This window comes from Miniopterus schreibersii, assembly GCF_964146895.1.
Source record: "Miniopterus schreibersii genome assembly, chromosome: 7".
In the NCBI taxonomy this organism is placed as follows: Eukaryota; Metazoa; Chordata; class Mammalia; order Chiroptera; family Miniopteridae; genus Miniopterus; species Miniopterus schreibersii.
This window is the reverse complement of record NC_138108.1, coordinates 22,573,761-22,593,754: the sequence shown is the minus strand read 5'-3', so window position 1 is coordinate 22,593,754 and position 19,994 is coordinate 22,573,761. Positions and strand designations below refer to the sequence as shown.

The 19,994-nt window shown below is 43.1% G+C and overlaps 1 protein-coding gene across 2 annotated transcripts in view; it reads left to right on the top strand.

Moving 5' to 3' along the window:
* CDK15 (cyclin dependent kinase 15) overlaps positions 1 to 19,660 on the top strand; it is a 78,150-nt gene extending 58,490 nt beyond the window's left edge. For both annotated transcript variants that reach the window (XM_081142695.1, XM_081142696.1), the window contains exons 12-14: positions 5,315 to 5,454; positions 15,278 to 15,420; positions 17,864 to 19,660. In XM_081142695.1, coding sequence (XP_080998821.1) covers positions 5,315 to 5,454; positions 15,278 to 15,387 — 250 coding nt within the window. In that variant the 3' untranslated portion in view covers positions 15,388 to 15,420; positions 17,864 to 19,660. The remainder of the gene's footprint in view (positions 1 to 5,314; positions 5,455 to 15,277; positions 15,421 to 17,863) is intronic.
* Positions 19,661 to 19,994: the final 334 nt, after the last annotated feature.

Here is a 19,994-nt window from a genome sequence, read left to right as displayed (position 1 = left end):
TGCTAGACATATTTGTATTTTAGCACTGCCTGTGGCTTTCTTCCATTTCACTACTGGCTTACCATTTAACTCCAAACCTGCAGACCACCTTAATGCCCTGTGCTGCTGCTGTTGGCACTGTCGAGTGACAGAAGGAAGTGCCACCAGGCTCCTGCTATCGTCCCACCAGCCCTTCCTTCTAGGTCTGAGCAGGACTTGAATTAGCAGAATATTCCTCTGACTTTTCTGACCACATGCAACACCCAGCACCTCTGCCCATGGCCTGGCTCCCAGCAACACCTTTGTCTTAGCTAAGACTTCTGGCTTCTCTTTGCTCAGATCCTCAGTGCCAAGGAGCAACGTCTAGAACTGTGCAGTCTAGTACAATAGCCACTAGCCACATGTAGCTATTTAAATGTAAACTAATTAAAATTAAGATTCAGTTGCTCAGTTGCACTAACCACATTTCAAGGGCTCAGTAGCCACGTGTGAGTAGTGGCTACCGTATTGGACGGAACAGAAATAAAACATTTTTATCATTATGGAAAGTTCTATCGGACAGCACGGGCCTAGATTATCACACAAGACAATTATTGGCTTTGGCAAGGTATGTGGCATTGAAACAGGACTAATGTTAGGTGGGGTGTCTGCTATGTGCCTAGCAGGGTGCTGTCTATGTTATTTCATTTATTCCTTACAAATCTCATTCCCATTTCAAAGAGGAAGAAACTGAGGCTCAAAGAAGTTAAGTAACTTGGCCAGGGCTGTCAAGCTAAGTGAGTGATAGAGCCAGGATCATCTAGGGCACAAGTCTCTGTGACCTGTCAGTTGAATCAGGTTGTAAGTGTAACGAGTAGGTGTCACTGGCTTTTCTACAAGATTTCAGAGAGGTGCATCAGATCTGTGCAGGGCTTTGAACGCCCTCCAGGGCCTCGCCTGGGGTGTGACGGTGACCCCATCAACGTGGGCCGAGCAAGTGTGCACTTACTTGTTAGGCTGATTGGAAAGTTATAGCTTCTTTGATGTTATTTCTTCCTAGTGTTAGAAACATTTCTTATTGCGGGTGTCCTAAATTGATAGCATTAAAAAGTACCCACTTTCCTGAAACAACAACAAAAAGGTCATTATGGGGGGGGGGGGGAGAAGATATTTGAATAAAGTCCACAGCTTAGTAAATAGTATTGTGCCAATATTAATTCTTAGTTTTGGTCATTTTACTGCGGTTAGGTAAAATGTTAACAGTAGGGGAAGCTGGTGAAATATATAAGATCACTCTCTGCATTCAGTTTACAGCTCTTCTGTAAACTTAAAATTACTTCAAAATAAAAACAAGTTGAAAAATTGAAGGAAACAAAAAAGGGCCCACTCTATGCCTGCCCCTTTTCTCTTTTTCTGAGTCTAGGCGGAAACAACAAAGAGCCCAGTTGAACTCACAGTGACCAGCCTTGTGCTACAAACAGATCAGGTCCTACTGTCGAGGGGGATGGCAGCGATGGCAGTGGGAGATTTTTATACTCAGACACAGGTTGTGCTGTTGCCTCAGGTTCCTGAAAACCACCAGATTTTAAATGAGTGGCGTGATGGGCTAGTCAATGGTGCTTTACAAAGCCTGGTTTTTATTTTTCTTACAGTTCGTTTCTATTCTGGACATCTAAAATTTAATGCGGATGCTCTCGTACCTAGCACATCTTTTAGGATCAATCTACAATTTTAATCTGTTTTATGGCTTTTATAAGCACTGAGGCCTGTGGCAACTCAGGTCGGCTGGAATGAATTTGTTTTCCTTGCACACAGAGACAGGAACTCACCCAGGTTGCTGGTGGAAATGGAAGCTGGTACAAACAGCTGATATCCTTAATAAAAAACTTTAACATGTTGTATATCCTTCAACCTGGGAATTTCAATTCTCAGAATCTACACTAAGAAAACCATCACACAAGTACACAAAGATGTCGCTTTGAAGATATTTGCCACAGCGTGATTTTAATAGTAACCTTTCACACCCTAACAAAAAGGGAAACAACTTCAATAAGTGTCTGGCTACGTAGATTAAGGTATGTCTACATAGTGGAATGCTACGCAGCCACTAAAATTATGTCCTAGAAAGCTATTCCAAGTCCTGGGAAGATGACCAAGACAGTCAAGTGGAAAAAGTAGGTTATAGCAGCATGTAGATTATGATCTCATTTTTTTGTAAAAAAATATATCAGCATAAAAATAAAGGACTAAAAACAAACACGAAAGCAATGGTGACTATCTTTGAGTGAAGGGGGTTATCTCAGAGTGACAGACTGGTTTTAATTTTCTTTCTCTGCATTTTCTAAGTGTTACTACAGTAAGTATGTATTATTTTAATGATGGAACAGTGCTCACTTCTTGAACTGTTATTAGAAGGAGAGTTTCACCAGAGAACTCTGTCTTTATTCACAGACTCTCTTTAATTGGCTCTGTGGGTTCTCTTAACTCTGCAAGATACTCCAAGCATGTTTGGTAGTTAACATCATAAGCCTAAAAAATAACATTTATTAACATTTAGCCTATATGGAAAGTTGCTGGTGGGCAAATTAACATTTGTGGTGTTCACGTTTCATGCCAGCTTTCATAGCCAAAGTAGAGGTTGTAGCCAGCGAAGAACTGTTCTAGTAAGAGTTGGAGTGGGTCTCAAATTGTAGAAAAGTGACAGTAAAGGCAGTTGCAGAAAGAAGCAAAATGATACAAACATGGAAGAAAATTAACATTTGTGTCCAAAGGAGCAACATTTGTATTCCTAGGGCTCTTTTTTTAGCTCACAAATAAGAATGCAATATGCCAATAGCAAGAGAGTATTAGGGTGTTTGTCCAGATCGAGTGGCCCTACTACGAGCTGCTAGTAAAGGCTTATATTCGGGAGGGCACTGATTGGGTTTATATAGGGAAGACCAACATGCAACTGGCTCATAGGAAGAAAAGCTTTCATTTGTATCCTTTGCCCTGGTCACTGCTCTGCCAGCTAAGGAGCAGGAGGAGTGGGTGGTGGCAGTCATATTTTGAAGGCCAAGGGACTGAGACAAATCCCAACACCACTAGAAGCCTTGATACAACCTTGTGGGAAGGGTGGGAGGAGGGTTAATTAGTTGAAGAGGAAAGTCCTAAAAACGAAGTCCTCAGATCACCGATCAGTACCTACTCTCCTTTCTTTCAATTTTCTGGTAAAAGTGGCCTGTTCTTCCTATGTGTCCCTACTATCCCTGTGATCTCCATGAGCTTTTCCTGGCTTCCCCAGCCATCCAACATAAACAGAGTCTAAATAAAAACAGTATGCATGCCATGCTAACACCAATTCAAAACAGGTCCTGTAGCCTTCCTTACCCAATCATGTTGCAGCTCCTGAGCCTCTTCTACAGGGGAATTCTGTAACAATTCAATTGTTATAAGCCCGTGGGTGGGAGTGTGCAGAGAAAACAAATCCCTGATCGGGGTGGGAGTGTGGAGGTGGACACTGATAGATGCATTGCTGCCTCCTCGCCATAACCACTTATCCACCCACTCACCCCCTGGAAATTCACAGAGTGGGTGCAGGCACCAAGTTTGGCATACATCCCACCACCCTATAATGAGGGTGAACCAGCGGCAATTTTTTCACAAGATTTTCCCTGAATCTCCTTCCAGAGTGATACCAGGCCTTAGCAATCCAAACCCCATTTCATTAGCCCTGAAAACCTATGCTTGGCAGGGCACCCATACCCGCCAGCCCTTCTTCAGGCTTCCAGCTACTGAGCCGGCCTCCGCCCTAAGTTCCCTTGTCTCTTAGCCAGCCTAGAAATTTGCAAGGACTGGGGATTTGCAGATTTTTGTCTTTAAGTCTATAAAGCAATTACTCCTGAGTTTGAGGGTAAAGTTACCAGTTTGTAGAAACAGTTTTATGTCATGGGAATTAGATACCTGAAAGTTTCTCATGTGTTATGCAAAAATTAGGCAAATTAGGACTCTGGGCCAGGACTCTCAGCATCATTGCATCGTGGAAGGGAAAGGGTATCAGTTCTTTGTTGCTTCAGGTTGGTATGTATAGTTGGCATTAAATAAGCCCATATATCTTTGCTTAAATGGGGATTTGCATGGCCATGCAATTTAATTCTGAATGTCAGACATCAGGCCTGTGGTTAATTGCCTCCTGGGATCTGCACAATTTTCTGTCTTGTGGCTTCCCACTTGTAAACCCTTCTGTGGGCTCTAGAGATGAATGTACTTAAATGAGTGGCACTAAATTAGGAAAGACTTTCAAACATTATAAGTAAATAGGAAACATGAAGACCCACAAGGCCTGAAGGATTAGCTCCTGCCACCCTACCTAGCTCCATATCTGGCCCCTCTCCCACTCTTTGCCCAGGCCGGCCAACTGGCCTTTCTCCCCTTAAACTCACTCTTCTCCCTCCCACCCCAGGATCTGTATGAGCACCACAGATCTCTGCCCATATCCTCTACTCCAGTTCCTCAGTTCTCAGCTCAAATGCTACTTCCTCAGGGAAGCCTTCCCTAACCAGCCCCTCCCACTCTCAGTCAGGTATCTAGGCCTTTTTCTTCACAGTTGTACTCATGCATTTGTATGATAATTTGTCTAGTGTCTGATACCTCTACTAGACCACACTGCCAGAGGGCAGATTCTTGCCCATATCTCTCAGAGCCAACCCCCTACTAGCACAAAGTAGTTGCTCAACTAATGGATTTATAATTCAACATAAGGTCAACTTGAGGATCTGCCTTACTGTAATTTAGGTACTTAATTATCTCTCTTCCTGTGCTCTATCTCAGGGAGAACCAAGAGAGTGTCTTAGCTAATAACCCTGGGAGATGAGCTTCAGGAACACTGTATATAAGGGCATTTTCCACCCAAGCTTTCCTCTGCAGAACTGCCTCTCTCCCTCCTCCCCTTCCAGGAGTCTATGCTTACTGCCCTTGGAGCATATTTCCAATCCGGCTTTTCTGCTCGGTAGAGGCTGCCGTATCCCTCAAAGAAGAGTCTTTAATTATATATTTCTGCTTCTATAATTATAATTCTGGGTCCTTGATGTATACATGGTGCCAGAGACACTATGGAGGCTGGCGAGGGGTGGGGGTGGGGTGGGGTGGGGTGGGGCTGAACGATAGAATACTGAGATTTCTCCCCTTCATCTTAGTAACAGGACAGGTAAGAGTTTCAGTGTGAGGGTTATTTTTCCACTTGCCATCAACTTTCCTAACCCCGGGAAAGTTCTGTTTGAAACACCCTTCCAGCCATCTCCTTTTCTTACTCCTTTCCACTTTTATTTTTCAGAAGGGAGGCCTCTGGAGAAACTCTTTTTCTCTCCCGCTTTTTCAGGTTGGGCAGAATTCCTGAAGCAGAAGACCTGGCCTCGCAGATGCTGAAAGGCTTTCCTAGGGACCGCGTCTCCGCCCAGGAAGCCCTGGTTCATGACTATTTCAGCTCCCTGCCAGCTCAGCTGCACCAGCTCCCCGATGGTGAGTGAGGGAATATGTGTGTGCGTGTGTGTGTGTGTGTGTGTGTGTGTGTGTGTCCGTCCCGGTGTCTAGGCTTTTCCTCCGAGCACTGGAGAATCATAGAATGTACAACCAGAAGTGAGCTTAGAGATCAATCAGCCCTGGAGAAACAAGATGGGACCCAATCTTGCTGGAGTGTGGCATGAGATTCTCTGAAACTCAAAAGCACTGGTGGGTTGAGGTGACACAGACTTCCTCGTAATGATCCAAACATTTCCCATATATGCACTTACACTTAGAAATTGGGTGAGATGAAAGTTGCCTCTGGGTTGTTTGCTTTCACTAGCATCTGCCAGGAGAAGCAGATCCAAAGTTTCTAACAACCCCCATCTCTCTTTCCATGGAGTGTAAGATGATAGGTGACATGGATATGTCAGAGAGGAGAGCAGAGCCTGTCCTGATTGGTAACCTGATGCTGCCAAGGGAAGTACCAGGGTGGGGCGCTATGGGGAGGGGAGCGTCCTTCCAGGCCAGGCGCCCACGGGAAACACAAGTTACCCTGAAATCAACTTGGCTGCCGGGGCCTGAGGTCATCCTCCAAATCTGAAATCTGTTGAGGGATCATGTGGCTGGAGCTCTCCTCCTGTTTCTCAGAATGTGGCCAGGAAGGGCTATGCAGAGGATGTGGGCAGTGTGGTCGTGGCCAGGGCTGTTGGGGGGGAGCTATCCTTAGGTGGGGTTTCTTTGAAAACACCCACCATTCAACTGTAAACAGTTTTTAGGGAGTCCTAAGCTGGAGAGAAGAAAGCTAAGAAGGAAAGTCTAGGGACTCAGACTAGGAAGAAGGTACTGGGATGGGGTGAGGAGCTTCTTGTGCCCAAGATCCTTGGATCTGTGGGCTGGCCAGTCTCCAGGGTTTGTACACTCAGCACAACTGTGTCTAGGACATTGTCCTGCAACAGTCCAAAGCTCTTAGTTTGGGATTTCTCAAGGTATTTTATTATTAAAGTGAGTCATTTAGGATCTCCAAAACTAACCATAATCATACAACTGGGGTTAATGTGCCTTACTTAACCCTGTGAGAAGAGTCAGCCATCAGTATTTATTAAGTTGCCGTTAAGTGTCAAGAACATATTAAGTGCTATAAAAATTGAGGGGAAAAAGAGGCTTGTCCTTGACCTCGAGGATCCTACGGCGTGGGAGGAAGAGAGCGTAAGGAAGAGGAAACAGGGCACCCTCGTACACATATTAGCACAAATCATATCTAAACAGCTACAGTCTGTGCGTAATCAGCTGCAGATGTTCAGAGAATATGTGTGCGCTAAAGGCAGTTCCTTGGAGGAACTAGAATAACTCAGGTGAGATGGATCAGACTGGAGGTGAACCCAGAGTGGAATTTGAAAGGAGGGAAGGGACACGGTTTGGCATATGGGTGGAATAAAAAGCATTCCGGGCGACATTTCATTCTACTGGTGCCTTCCTTGCCCCCCCCCATCCCTCCTCCACTCCCATTCCATCCTCTGTTCCCAGCCTGAGCCCCTAGATCTCTCCTTCTTAGCTTTCTTCTCTGGGGCTTAGGACTTCTAACTACCACTTCAGGCAAGGATACACGCTTGGGTGTACACACACACACACACACACACACACTCACTCCCCTCTCCACTTAAAGAAACTTCTCCCATTGGTCCTTCTCTAGGATCTATTATTCTACACACAGAGAACTGCTGGGATCTTCAAAGTTTTCCAGGCATCAGCTCCTGCCTGATGAAGGGTAATTAGGAAGAAACAATGACTGTGCAAACTGAGGTGTAGTTAGAAACTTGGGTTTTGATTTTTCCTGGCCATCTGAAGCGAAGCCACCAACAGAGGGGCTCTGCTCGCATGCGTGTGTGCGTCTGTGTGTGTGTGTGTGTGTGTGTGTGTGCGCGCGCGTGTGCGCCCACGCTCATGCATTTGGGTGTAAGAGAGACCAATCTGTATTCCTTCAGTGTTCACCCAGCCACAGAGCCCAAATCTACTCTGACACTTTTAGAAAAATGAAAAGATGGAATCTTGCAGGAGTCTGCCTGTGCTGGGGGGGGGGGGGGGGGGGGGGGAAGAAGAGTGCTCACAGCAGGAGGGAAGTTGACTTTTCTTTATACATATAGGGGTTTTTCCATGCAGAGTTTAAATTATGCCTGATAAAAGGAGCTTCGTGGATGTTTCAGTTCTTTCAAATTCTCCTGGCTTCCTCCCAATTAAATGAGGTTTGTCAAAGCCACAGGGCTTCTGCTGCTGCTGCCGAGGCCGACAAGCACTTCCTGCAGCGACATCTCAAATCCCGGAGGGAGAAGATGAAAGAGCCAGCGCCAAGAGACAGGGGGAGGGGGCCGGCACTGGGGGTTTGTGTGTGTGTGTCTGTGTGTGTGTCTGTGTGCGCGCGAGTGTGGAAGGGGGTGCAGAAACAGGTTTAGAGACAGACCGACAGATGGGACTTGAGACGAGCAGACAGGGAAAGCAAATCTACCAGGAAAAGTGGAAAGAAAATAAAGAAGCAGCTGGGGCCAGTTTGTGCACCTTGACAGCTGTGGCCTAACCAAGGGCACAGCCACTGAGGATGCACTCCCTTGGCCCGGCAGTACCAGCCCCCTTTTCCATTGCCCATCAGTGAGCCTTTATTAAGAGCCTCCTTTGCAGACAGAGAACACCAGCCGGTTATCATAGTTCCCAACCTGTGGGGGCACAGAATCTGTATCCCCTTCCCTGGTGGGCAGCCCCAGCAATGAGAATTGTGCAAAAATAAGACATGCTTTTGGGAGTGGTTTGTCAAGAGAGTTTCCCTGCCATAATTATGCAAGAAATTTTGCTCTCTGGTGAGAATTCAGGGGCTTATATTTCTATCATTTCATTATTCTGGTTGCAGGATAAGAAAGTTGTGACTTTAAAGTATACTCTGTTTCCCCTTTGATCTGGGAGGTGCCAGCTCTTACTGTCTGCCCTCTGAAGGAGACAACTTAAGCATGAAACCTGTGGCTAGAAAACGTGTGAAGGGCGGAGGGCAGCCTGGACCTCCGTGGAAGAGGGACAGAAATTCTCCCCCAGATGCGAGAATTGCTCCCATCCATCCATGTCTATTGTCGCAAAGCCTGAGAAGTGCCGAGCAACACTTTCTCTAGGTTGTGGCAGTGAGCTGATGGCCAGAGGAAATCAGAGGCTTACTTGCCCTGACAATCCAGGAATTCCAGGATTAGTTCCCTTTTGGAGAGCACTGTGAAGTGGAGAAGCGTGACTATGAGAGTGGCGAGCCTGTGGGAACTTCTGCCCAGCACCGATGTTTTCCTTTATTGACTCTTGAACACCTGAAGAAACACTTGTTGAAGGAGAAATTACCGGGAGTCTCTCTCAAAACACACCACCACCAAGCTAATTGCTTTTGCAGATGGCTAGGGAGACGTTCTTCTCACTCAGTCACCGGCTTACGGCCACGCTTGTGGTCCTCACGGCTGAGCCAGCAGAGCAGGACGTCAGCTGGGGCAGTGAGGACCTAAAATTAGGCCTTTGGCAACTCCCTGATCTTAGCTGCAGTTTCAGCTTCTTCGTTTAATTCCTTTTGCCCTCAGCTTGAACTTGGGCTCTGGGAAAGGAACAGTGATGATGTTGGGGTGGGGAGAGTAGAAAATCATTAAGCCACCCCTTCTAGAAACTGGCTCCACTCTGCTCTTGCAGGGAGCCTTCCAAATGTTACCCTTGGAGAGTTAAGACTGATTTTGGAAACTGGCCATTTTGAACCACAGACACTGATCCGCAGAAGTTTTTTTGTTTTTTTTAAATCTAGGGCAGTAAATGCCACGTGATTTAAGAGTCTGGTCCTTAAGCCCCAGTCCTTGATCGGCAGGACATCAAAGACTCTCTCTCTCTCTGTGTTGGACCCATTTTGCTTTTCAAATCCCAGGCTGAGTCTCTACCATTCCTTCCTGGGGTAAATCCCCCTTCTCTATTAAAACAGGTTTCAGCATCTTGCGGGGAGTGGGAATCCTAAAACGTAAAGGCTTGCAATTGTTTCACAAGTAATTTTGCAAAAACAATTTACTGGAGTCCTTCTTATACTTTCATACTTTGTATAGGGATGGGAAAGGCACAGCATCTACCTCCAGCCTTCATCACACCACCCTAATAGCTACATCCTGGTAGGTCTTCAGCAGGCTGACTCATTGTGCCCATTAAAATCTGAGTAATTTTTTGTTTTGCTCCAATAAAAAAAACTTCAGGCCTTCTTTTAATATTATTTCTTTAATAAATTTGAAGATCCCTTGATATCACTTTCCAAAGTCACTTCTCTAGGCTGAATTTCTTTGACCTTCTTCTCACCCCTAAGTATAGGTTCTGTTTCTCTCACTCATTTTGTTTCATGATTCTATTCTGAACCTGTTTCCGTTATTTTGCTTATCTCTGAGACTACGGACCTAAAGTAGACTCAGGTTCCTGACATAGTGGAAGAATTATGTTCCAGTTCATTCATCGGAGATTTAGGGAGTGTCTATTAGGTGTGACACTGAGGGATACAAAAATGAACTAGTCATGGACCCTGTCCTCAAAGAGCTTACAATCTTTAAGGAAATGAGACAACCATGTAAACAGCTGCAGATGAAGTGCGAAGTGCTCGGGGTGTTCAAAGGAGGTGAGATTAACTCCAGCTGTGGGGATGAAGGATGGCTTTGTGAGTGGGTCATGAAAGATGAGCATCTTCCTCCTCTTAATACCATCTGACATTATTCTGAAGGTGTCTTTTTTTAATAATAGTGGCACAGTTCTGACTCATATTTCATCCTGATTTTTACTCATCACTATATATATGCCTTCTTCTTGCAACAATTTAAACTTTCTTTAACATGTATTAGTGAAATTTAGTCTAGTTTTTTATATGCTAATGATATCAAATCTGTTCTATTTATTGCTTTTATTGTCTATTCAAAATTTAACCAGAATATGTTGCCATTCTAGAAGCCAGGTTTCAGGGGTTAGGGGTGGTGGGGAAGAGGGAAGGGAGATTCTAAGCCAGTTCTCTCAACTCTATCTTACTCCTAGGAGTTTGTAACCTAACTCAAACCACTCTCTCTACCTTTTAAATCCTTCATTAATCAGTACTTAAGAAGCAAGTTAGGAAGTGTCCTCCATAACACACCTCTTTACCTTCTATGCTCAAAGTTGTCCTCAGCCCGTTCCAATCCATTAGATGAGATGTTGGGTTGAGACACAGTTTATGGGTTACACAGAGTTGTGTTTCTAGGAGAAGTGTGGGTCAATGAAGTCCCTCAGCCCCACCAAGCCCTTGAACTGGTTAAATTTGTTAGCATGAAAAGTCTCCAAGTAAAGATAAACCTTTCAGGAAAGAGTTAGAGACCTTTGAGTGGGAAAGGATCTTAGAGACTGGCTATTTCATATGCTCATTATATAGATGAATCCCTGGCACCCAGGAGAGAGTAACAGTAGTTGCCATTTGTGGGGCATCTGTGTGCTTTACATAAATTCTTATTAATCTGTACACTAACTAGTGAGGCTGGAGTTCTTATCCTCATATTACATATTAGAAAATTGAGTCTGAGAGAAGCTAAGTAAATTGCTCAGAGTCACACAGCTAGTAAGTGGGAGAGCCAGGACTTGACTTCAGACTCCCAAGCCGCTCTTTCCCATTTCTTACGGCTGCTTGCTAAAGATCAAATGGAAAGTTAGTAGCAAAATGAAGATTGGAACCAAGATTTGGATTCTCATTCCCATGACCTTTCCACAGTCTCAGGTTCTCTCTCTGTTTAATTTAAAGCCTTCCCAGGAAAGATTCCACATGTTCCCAGGTAACATGTTTAATATCTCACAATTAAGAGGGCTCAATGTTATGTTTAACAGAGACCCCTGACCTTTTGTCTTAGTTTCTGTTCTTTTTTTCTTTTAATACACAATCACCTTTGGCTTTTTTGATTTCTTAATCAGTGGTGGGTTTTTTTGTTTCACTATAACTCATTCAATTTTATAAGAAAATTATCAGGGATCTAATGGAAAGTTGGGCAAAGGCATACAATAGCAATTTCTGCAAAGGAAAAAAAGAGCATATCAACAACACATGGAATAGACAGCTTTACTAGTGATTAAATAAATACAAATAACTGTAAAATTAGTTATTTTTTCCCCCCTTAACCTAATGACTTCCAGTGTTTGTGAGGTTGTGGTAAAATAATTCTCTGCTGATGGTGGTGTCGGTTGGGGAAATCTTTGCAAAGCATTGTGGCATACATATCAGGAACCATGAAAATGGTTACAACCTTCAACCCTTTACTTTGGTTCCCGGAAATTATACAAAGAAACAACTGAACAGAAAAAAACCAAAAAAACAAAACACCTATATGCATAAAAATGTTCATTGCAGTGTTGTCTATAATTTTTAAAAATTACAAAATGAAAATTGAAGAAACCGTCTAAATACTCAACACTAGAGAATCAATTGAACAGACGTTGGCATACTGAGTCAGCAGACAGCACTACATGACCACTTCAAAGAATTTACAGGAGTGCGTGGTAATATGGAAGTGTTTATGCTACGACATGAGCTAAAAGAAAGTACGGTACAGAATTACATATTAGATGCACCTGTGAAATGTATTATGCATATCAACAAAATTGAAAGGTAGGAAATAAAAATAAAATCCTCTTCCAGTGTAGGAGGATTGTGGGTAATTTTTCCTTTTTTAAAGTTTTCTTTAATGTTGATGTTATATTGCCTCTGTTGTTTAAAAGAATGAAGTATGACCAGTGGTACAGGGAGTCTAAGCTCTGTATTGAGAGGTAAAGGACCTGAGTTTTCCCCTTTTTTTCCCAAATGTAAGATGCATCATTGGCCTTCACAAACCTCAATTTCTCAACCTGCACAATGGGTTAATACCAGTTTTGCTTTATCCCAGATTGACAGAATATTTATTTTATAAAGCTTTTAACTCACTGAATGTAAGGGTTCATATAAATTTGGTCCTGGGAGAATGAGAGGTGGGAGGGAGAGGAAAAGATAAATAGTCACTAATTAATTTTAAAAAGAAAGATCATCTACTTTCATCAGAAATGCATATGTGCTGTGCCCCAGTCAGAGTTTTAAGTCCACTCCTTGTTAGTTAGCAACTTCAATTTAAAGTACTGCGATCCTTTGGGCTTTAAAGATATGAAGCCTATATACATACACATGAGCTAAAATTACTGTGTGCTCACAAGGCGTGTGCACTCTGAGTAATTAAGCATCTCTAGCAGATGATGTGTAAGAGTAGTGCAAATACCACGTGACTGTAGAAATTACAAGACACTTTGAAATGATAGCTTAATTTCCAAGCTTTCTTTTTAACTTGTGCTTCCTCTTTCAGCCATTGCAGACAAGTAAAAGATTCGATTATCCTGTTTCCTGTGAAAGGGTATTTAGCCCCTCAATCCCATTAAGTCACTTTCTGCACTCCAGTGCACCGCGCCTTCACCCGGGTCTCAGCCCAGGAAGAGTAAATGGAGACACCAGGATCAGATTTCTAAAGGAAGGAAAGTTAAAGCAAAGTTTGAAAGGGGTGACAGCCAACAGCCAAGAGCTTAGGACTCAATTAGACGGAAAGACAACCATCTCATTATCTCGCGCCCAAGTGATCTAAATACATAAAAGTCTAAAAGTTTTAAATAAACTTGTCCTACTGACTGTCTAGATGACTGAATTTGCCTTCTCAAAAAATGTTTAAACACCCACTTTCGTATTTATTTATTCTGAGCGCAAAGCAGCTGCGATAATTATGCTGTCAGATTCAGTAAGCTAATGAGGAGTCAGCGCATGGAAGGTTTTGCATGTGTGAGATTGCTGCAGGATAACTGCTCTGATGCTTTTTCCTTCTTTTTCTCTCTTTTCTTCTTTCTTTTTTGCTTCTTTTTTTTCTTTTTCCCTATGAATTGGGAAGGAGAGTCGGGCAGTCTGTGGCCAAAAAGGAATCCCTTTGATTAACTGGTTGCTTTCCCAGCACTGATCTGTCAGATACTTCTCTCTCTCTCTCTCTCTCTCTCTCTCTCCTCCCCATCTCTCCTCCTATTTTTTCCAATCTCTCCTTTTCTCTTCCTCACCCCCTCTTTTCCCCTCACTCCCTTTCTCTCCCTCCTTCCTCTCTCCTTGCTTTTGAGGAGTTGCTGCTTTTGAGGGGCAAGGAAGCCAGAGGGAAATCTTCATGTCACTGTCCCCAAGGCAAGAGGACACTTCCCCCTGAGGGAAGTTTCCAAGACAGTTTGGACTTGAGTTGATTCGAGAGTGATCTGTAAAGTTTCTGCACTGTTTATTTTAGCTGTTTCACTGTTTATGCTATGGCATGAGCTAAAAAGAAAGTAGAATATAAAATTGCATATTATAATGTACCTCTGAAAATGTACTGTGCGTATCAACAAAACTTGACGTCTCGCCTTTCCAGCCTAGAAAGTATGTACTTCCAAACCCAAGGAGTCAGGGCCACAGATTACTCAAAGCATAAGTCTAGGCCGAGTGAGGCAGAGACCACATTACAGGTTTATTTCTTCCCTCCAGTGTGAGCAGCTTTCAGCAAACAGTATTATTAAGGCATTTTAGGCTCTTAGGGTGCCAAATCTAGAAGCTTCTCTTCTTGTTAATTGTGCGATATTTAGAGCCACCCAGGTCTGTGCTGATTGTGAGCCTGGCAAAGCCATGCCCAGTGGAAAGATGTCCTGAGCAGGTGTTGTGGATGTGATTCATGACAATGTGGCTGTCATCTCTTGCTGTTTTTCTCAGTTGATATCTATGCCAATGCTTGTAACAATGGCTACTAGTTTTTACTATTTATAGTGTATCAGTAACCACCCAAGATATTTTGCATACATCTTCTTCAACAGTCAAACAATCTGCCTGGAAGTTTTATTATCCCTATTTTGCAGATGAACCCCTTAAAACGTTAACTTTTGGAGGTCTTGGCCCATAACTTTAGCATAGGAAGCACCCAGGAACAATACACTTAACAAACACAGGCGTTTATAAAATACAAACTACCAGCGCTCTGCCTAACCAAATACACGAATCAGATGACAAATATAATATACTTGAAAAACATTTTTTTTTAATTTGTCAAAGTTGCACTGAGAGTCTATTTAAATAGATTGCCTAGTGTATCTAATGTTGCAGGATTTGAAACCTTCCAAAATGTATGTAGCCCACCAGCACAGCTCCCATTGCCTGTCGTCACTGGCACAAATGTCCAGCCTCCTTGGCTTGATCACTCCCTTCACCACCTGGTTCTGACCTATTTTTCCAACTTTATCTTCTAGTTTGCCTTGCTCTAACCATGCACAATTACTTGCAGTTCTCTCAGACACTTTCCTTCCTTCGTGCCTTTCCTCACGCTGATCCCTCAGCAGGAATGTCCTCCCTAGAAGTCCCTGACTATTGACATCGTCGTCTTTAAGGCCCAAACGGCCCTTGTCCATGGTTTTCTCACGCTCCTTAGTAGACTTAGGAGAGGGGCTGTCCTGGTTCCTTGTTTGCGCCTCACTTTTGGCCCTTGTGTTGGTGTGTGTCCCTGTTCTATTCCTGTTTTTACCGTCATCAACGCCGAGCATAATGCCTTACCCAAGTGTTCATTTGATAAGCATGCATTGAATTGGATTGAGTAGGAGGCACTTGAGAGATGTTAGTTGAAACAGCGAAGTAAGTTATCCACAAGTCAGTATAAATTATTGGTGGGCAGTCTGGCTCATGTTTTGATGGCTCCTCAGGTGACAAATATTACAAGGACATAAAAAGTACACTGTGAAATCCCAGGAAATAATGTGTTGGTGCTTTTCTCTTTTTTTTTCCATACAGAGGAGTCTTTGTTTACAGTTTCAGGAGTGAGGCTGAAGCCAGAAATGTATGACATTTTGGCTTCCTACCGGAAAAGTCACCACCCAGCCCCGTTTAGCAAATGCTGGTGAAAAGAAAGGGAGACATCACCAACATCCTTCCGGGTAAGTGGTCCCAACAGAGAGGTTCCTTATGGATAGAACTGAAAAGTGATTGCTGCCAGGAGGAGAGGACATGGTTCATGGATGCTGAGCACCACTGTTCTGTGCCTGGCTCTTCCTCCCCACTCTCGGGACAGGTGGCCCAGCCTCTCCAGGCTGTGGAAGGAGGGTGAGAATGTGCATCACCTGTGTCTCCCACTCCTGGAGGAGTGGTAAGGCTCCTAAGATAAAACTGAAAAGTGGTCTTGAGGCCTTCAGCTGACACATGGGGAATAAAGAATCGCAACTGTCATATTGTATTCCCTTAACTACAGTTTCCTCTGTCAGCCAACAGGACGCAATCAGAGGTCAGGGTGACCACCCATCCCCATTTGCTTGAGACTGAGGGGAATTTGGATATTCTAAAACTGGCATAGTTCCAGATAAACCAGGATGCTTGGTCACTGTGGTGGTGCCAGTTACCACCTGCCCTGCCTCCAGGTGCCAGAGAGGACCTGGTTCAGAGTCCGGCCCCATGCAGGAGATGGTTTTAGAGGCCTATGAGAATCAAGTCATCACTACTACAGGCTTCTTAGGCTACACCTTCTGTGTAGTTGGTTGCAGGGAGTCCTCTCATTCAGGGTGAGTTCTGGGAACCAAAAGGGCCTGATGGACAGGCAGGGGCCATCCACAAATGTCACAGACACAGCTGCCCTCAGGAGTCTCCTCAAGCAACCAAGTGTAGCCCAGCCTTCCAAAGTAATCTTGAAGAGGAAGAGGTGCTGTGAAGGATTTTCCCAAAGCTACCCTAAAGGTAGCTCTACTGGTAGGCACAGGAGGCCAGGTGGGACAACTCCAAAAGCTACCGGAGTACAGACATCCCTAGATGTTACAAGAGCACTTGTCTCTTGCACTGGGCCTTCCATGGTAGGCAGAGGAGAAAGTAATCTAAACAGAGGAATCAAGGTGGGACCCATGCACAGAGTCAGCCAGCCGGCCAGCCTTTTAGGTGACCTTGGCTATATCCCAAGCCACAAACAGACTATGATTTGGCCACCCATTTGGCAACCACAGCTTGGTTGTGCTTCCTAACAGAGCTTTTGGGGCCTAGGTGGTCACCACTGGCATGCTCCCTACACCTCCCCCACAACCCAGCCTTGTTCACATGGCAGGATTCAGCTCTTTGCCACTTTGTCTTGGCTCTCTCTTTGGCTGTTGATATTTAAAGACATGAACACATCTAGGAGTCTCCCTTCTGGATCTTCTAAGATATTGTATTTAGGAATTTGGAAAGATCATGGATGTCTAGAATTATAGCTATTCCTCAGAGCATTTTATACCTAAGTTTGTATTTTGACAATATACAATTAGAATTACAACAGGCAACACAATAATGTGGAATTTCCCAAGCAAAGTATTTTCTAGAGCAGAGATTTTACTGTGTAATTATGGCATTTAAACTCCACTAGTTATGAGAATAGAATTACTTTAGCTACATTCTATAAAGTGAAGGATTTGTGCTCATAAAATTATCAAAAGATATTGATGAAAATGGTTTCAGATGGCGGTGCTACATTAAGCATTATTATCATTTCTGTTGTTGCTATTTTGTTTTATTTAGCAACCAGACCCTGCCTCTCTGATCAATAGTGACTTTTCACGAAGAATTGTCACCTGTGGGATGTGAATTGGTCACAATAAAAAGCTATTAAATGCAGTGTGTTGAACTTGGTGCCTGTGCCAGCAATTGAAGTAGGGAGGAGGCAGATTTAGCCTCTACTGGAGTAATCTCCTGATGTCCCTAGGCCCTTGGTACTAATGTGAGGAGATAAAACCCATAGGAGATGAACCACAAAAGGGAAAGACTAGAGCAATTAAACTGTTTAATAAATGCCTTGGTATCTGCAAAATCTGGGAGAGCTGGAGTTAAAGAGACTAAAAGTGGTAATCAGCGCACACTTGGGGACTGGAAGTCTTTCCACTAAATTGAATTTATGTTAAAATATTCACTTTTCAGGAGATTCAAAATGTAAATTGAGATATTAGGACTGATGACTGCCAGCAGTGCCTCAAAATTAAAACTCATAAAAGATCCTCAAAATGTCAGTTTCAGGTGTGGTAAAAAATGTATACTGATGTCTACAGAGGAGAAATAGAGGGGCACTTAAATTTACTGGGTATATACCATGTGCCAGGTACTTTACACGTATTATTTCAAAGCTTGGGTATTTTGAACAGTGGGGTGTGATATGGTACAACTGTAGCCTGTAGATCCAAAGATAGATTTCAATTATTTTTAACACCTAGTTCTTATTACCAGGGGTAAGAGGCTGCCTCGGTTATAATTTGTCACCTTTTCTATCAATAGATATAATCCCAGCAATAACTGCAATAATGTTTAAAAGGTTTTCCTTCCTCAGTCTGGAGGACGTCATTTGTTATTTTGATTTTGTTCATTTTTGCCCAGGGCTACCTTGCTGCTCTTTCCGTTTAATTTGCCTCAGCTTACTGAGAAGCTTCCATTTCAACCCCATGCTGGACCAGGGGTCTTAGCCATCACCTGTGACCTGGAATGTTTTAAATATCTCCAAGGCAACAGCACATGATACTTGAAGAAAAAGCAATGGAAGGCTATTGCTATTGTCATTTGCCTAGAATTTCACAGTGGTTGGCTCAAAAATTGGCCAGAGACGGAGATAGTCTGAGAGGAGGACATCTGCATAATTTACTCATTTGATTGAGATCCCTGGGCAGGAAGGACAGCAGGACAGACGGGAGACTGACAATGGAAAGAATTCAAAGGCAGAGCCTGTGCTTATGGAGGCCTGTCGCTCCTGTGTTCACTTACAGTGTCTCCCAACAAAAGGACTTGTGTGGCAAGGAGAGGATTAGTCTAAAGTTTAAAACAATCTCCAGAGAAGATGGTTTCTTGGATAAAGTTGTCAACAAAAGGACTTGCTTAAGACTCTTTGTTGTGATTTCCTAAGGGCGCTCCTTCCTTCACTAACTGCACTATCAAAACACATTTTAGGAGTTTGGATTGAACTGCTGGTTAGAATTAAATTTCAGGCTATTTCCTTCTACTGAATCCTAATTGTCTGTGATGATTGCAAAAGTGATGAGGAATCTAAGCTCTGATTTGATGGTGGAGATACTGAGTAGATAGAAGCAGAGTTCCAGAGATGTAATCCAAGCCCTGTTGCAGCATCAGACACGCATGCATGTGCACACACATAACCTTCAAATAAAATGAGAGTTGTCTTGGCTAACGCATGTATCCCCTCTTCTACAATGACTCCTTCTGAGAGAAGCCAAGGAGACTCAGATTACTTTGTCAGAGGATCATCTACTCAGGAAATGTAGTAGACTAGAAACCAGAGACCTTTATATATCCTTTAGAAGAACAAAGAGGAACTAATTAAGAGAGAATTAAAAAATAGTACCTCTTCACCCAAAATCTGAGATGGAAGAAGAGAAAAGGTATATAGATAGTCCAAAGAAATCTACCTTAGTGAGTATTTGATTTTGGTAAGGCATGTGGCAAAGCCTGCCAGATATACCTGAAATACAAAACTATAGGGGCTAGATGATGGGGCAGATAAATAAATTCAAAGAACTGTGGTTATTTAACCTAGAGAAAGGTTGATAGTAGTGTGGTACAAGGTTCGGTCTTGAGTCCCATTTTGGTCAATTATTTTTATTAATCACTTGAATAAAATCAAAGAAGGTACAACATTTATTCATACAACTCACTGACATAAGTACTGTTACTATTAATTTATTGCTTCCATTTTACAAAAGAGGAAACTGAAGCTCAGAGTTAAATAACTCCTCCATGGTAGTGCACCGGAGTTAAGGTACAAAACTACAGAGACAGTACAAAGACCTGTGGCTGCCAGGGGTTAGGAAGGAGAGAATGATGAACAGACAGAGCACAGAGGATTTTTAAGGCATTGAAACTCTGTATGATACTCTAATGGCAAGTACATGTCATTAAAAATTTGTCCAAATCCACAGAATGTACAGCCCCAAGAATGAAGCCTAATGTAAACTATGGACTTCGGATGATGATGATGTCAACGTATGTTCATCAGCTGTAACAAATGTCTCACTCTGGTGGGGAGGCTGATAGTGGGGGAGGCTATGCATGTGTGGGGGCTGGGATGCATGGGAAATCTCTGTAACTTCTGCTGAATATTTCTCTGAACCTAAAATTGCTCTAAAAAATAAAGCCTTAAAAACAAACAAAAAGTAAATAATTTGCAACAAGCCAATGCAACCTTTATTCCAATCAAATTTCATCTGACTTAACTTCTTACACTCAAGGCTTGAAATGTCAACAAGTAAGGCAGTGATGTAGTAGAAAATGGTACTTTTAAGTACAATGTGGACTAATAGTATGTCTGACCATCCACAAACGATAATGCTAATACTTTTAAGTGATATAAATGAAGGAATAAGACGATGTCCCACAGAGGGGAAGAAGTTTGCTCTCCACTGATGAGGTCACATGAAAATTATTAAGCTTAACTCTATCACACTTTAAAAGAAACACCATATTGAAGCAAATGTTTCTTGCGCATTTATTATTTTGCAGG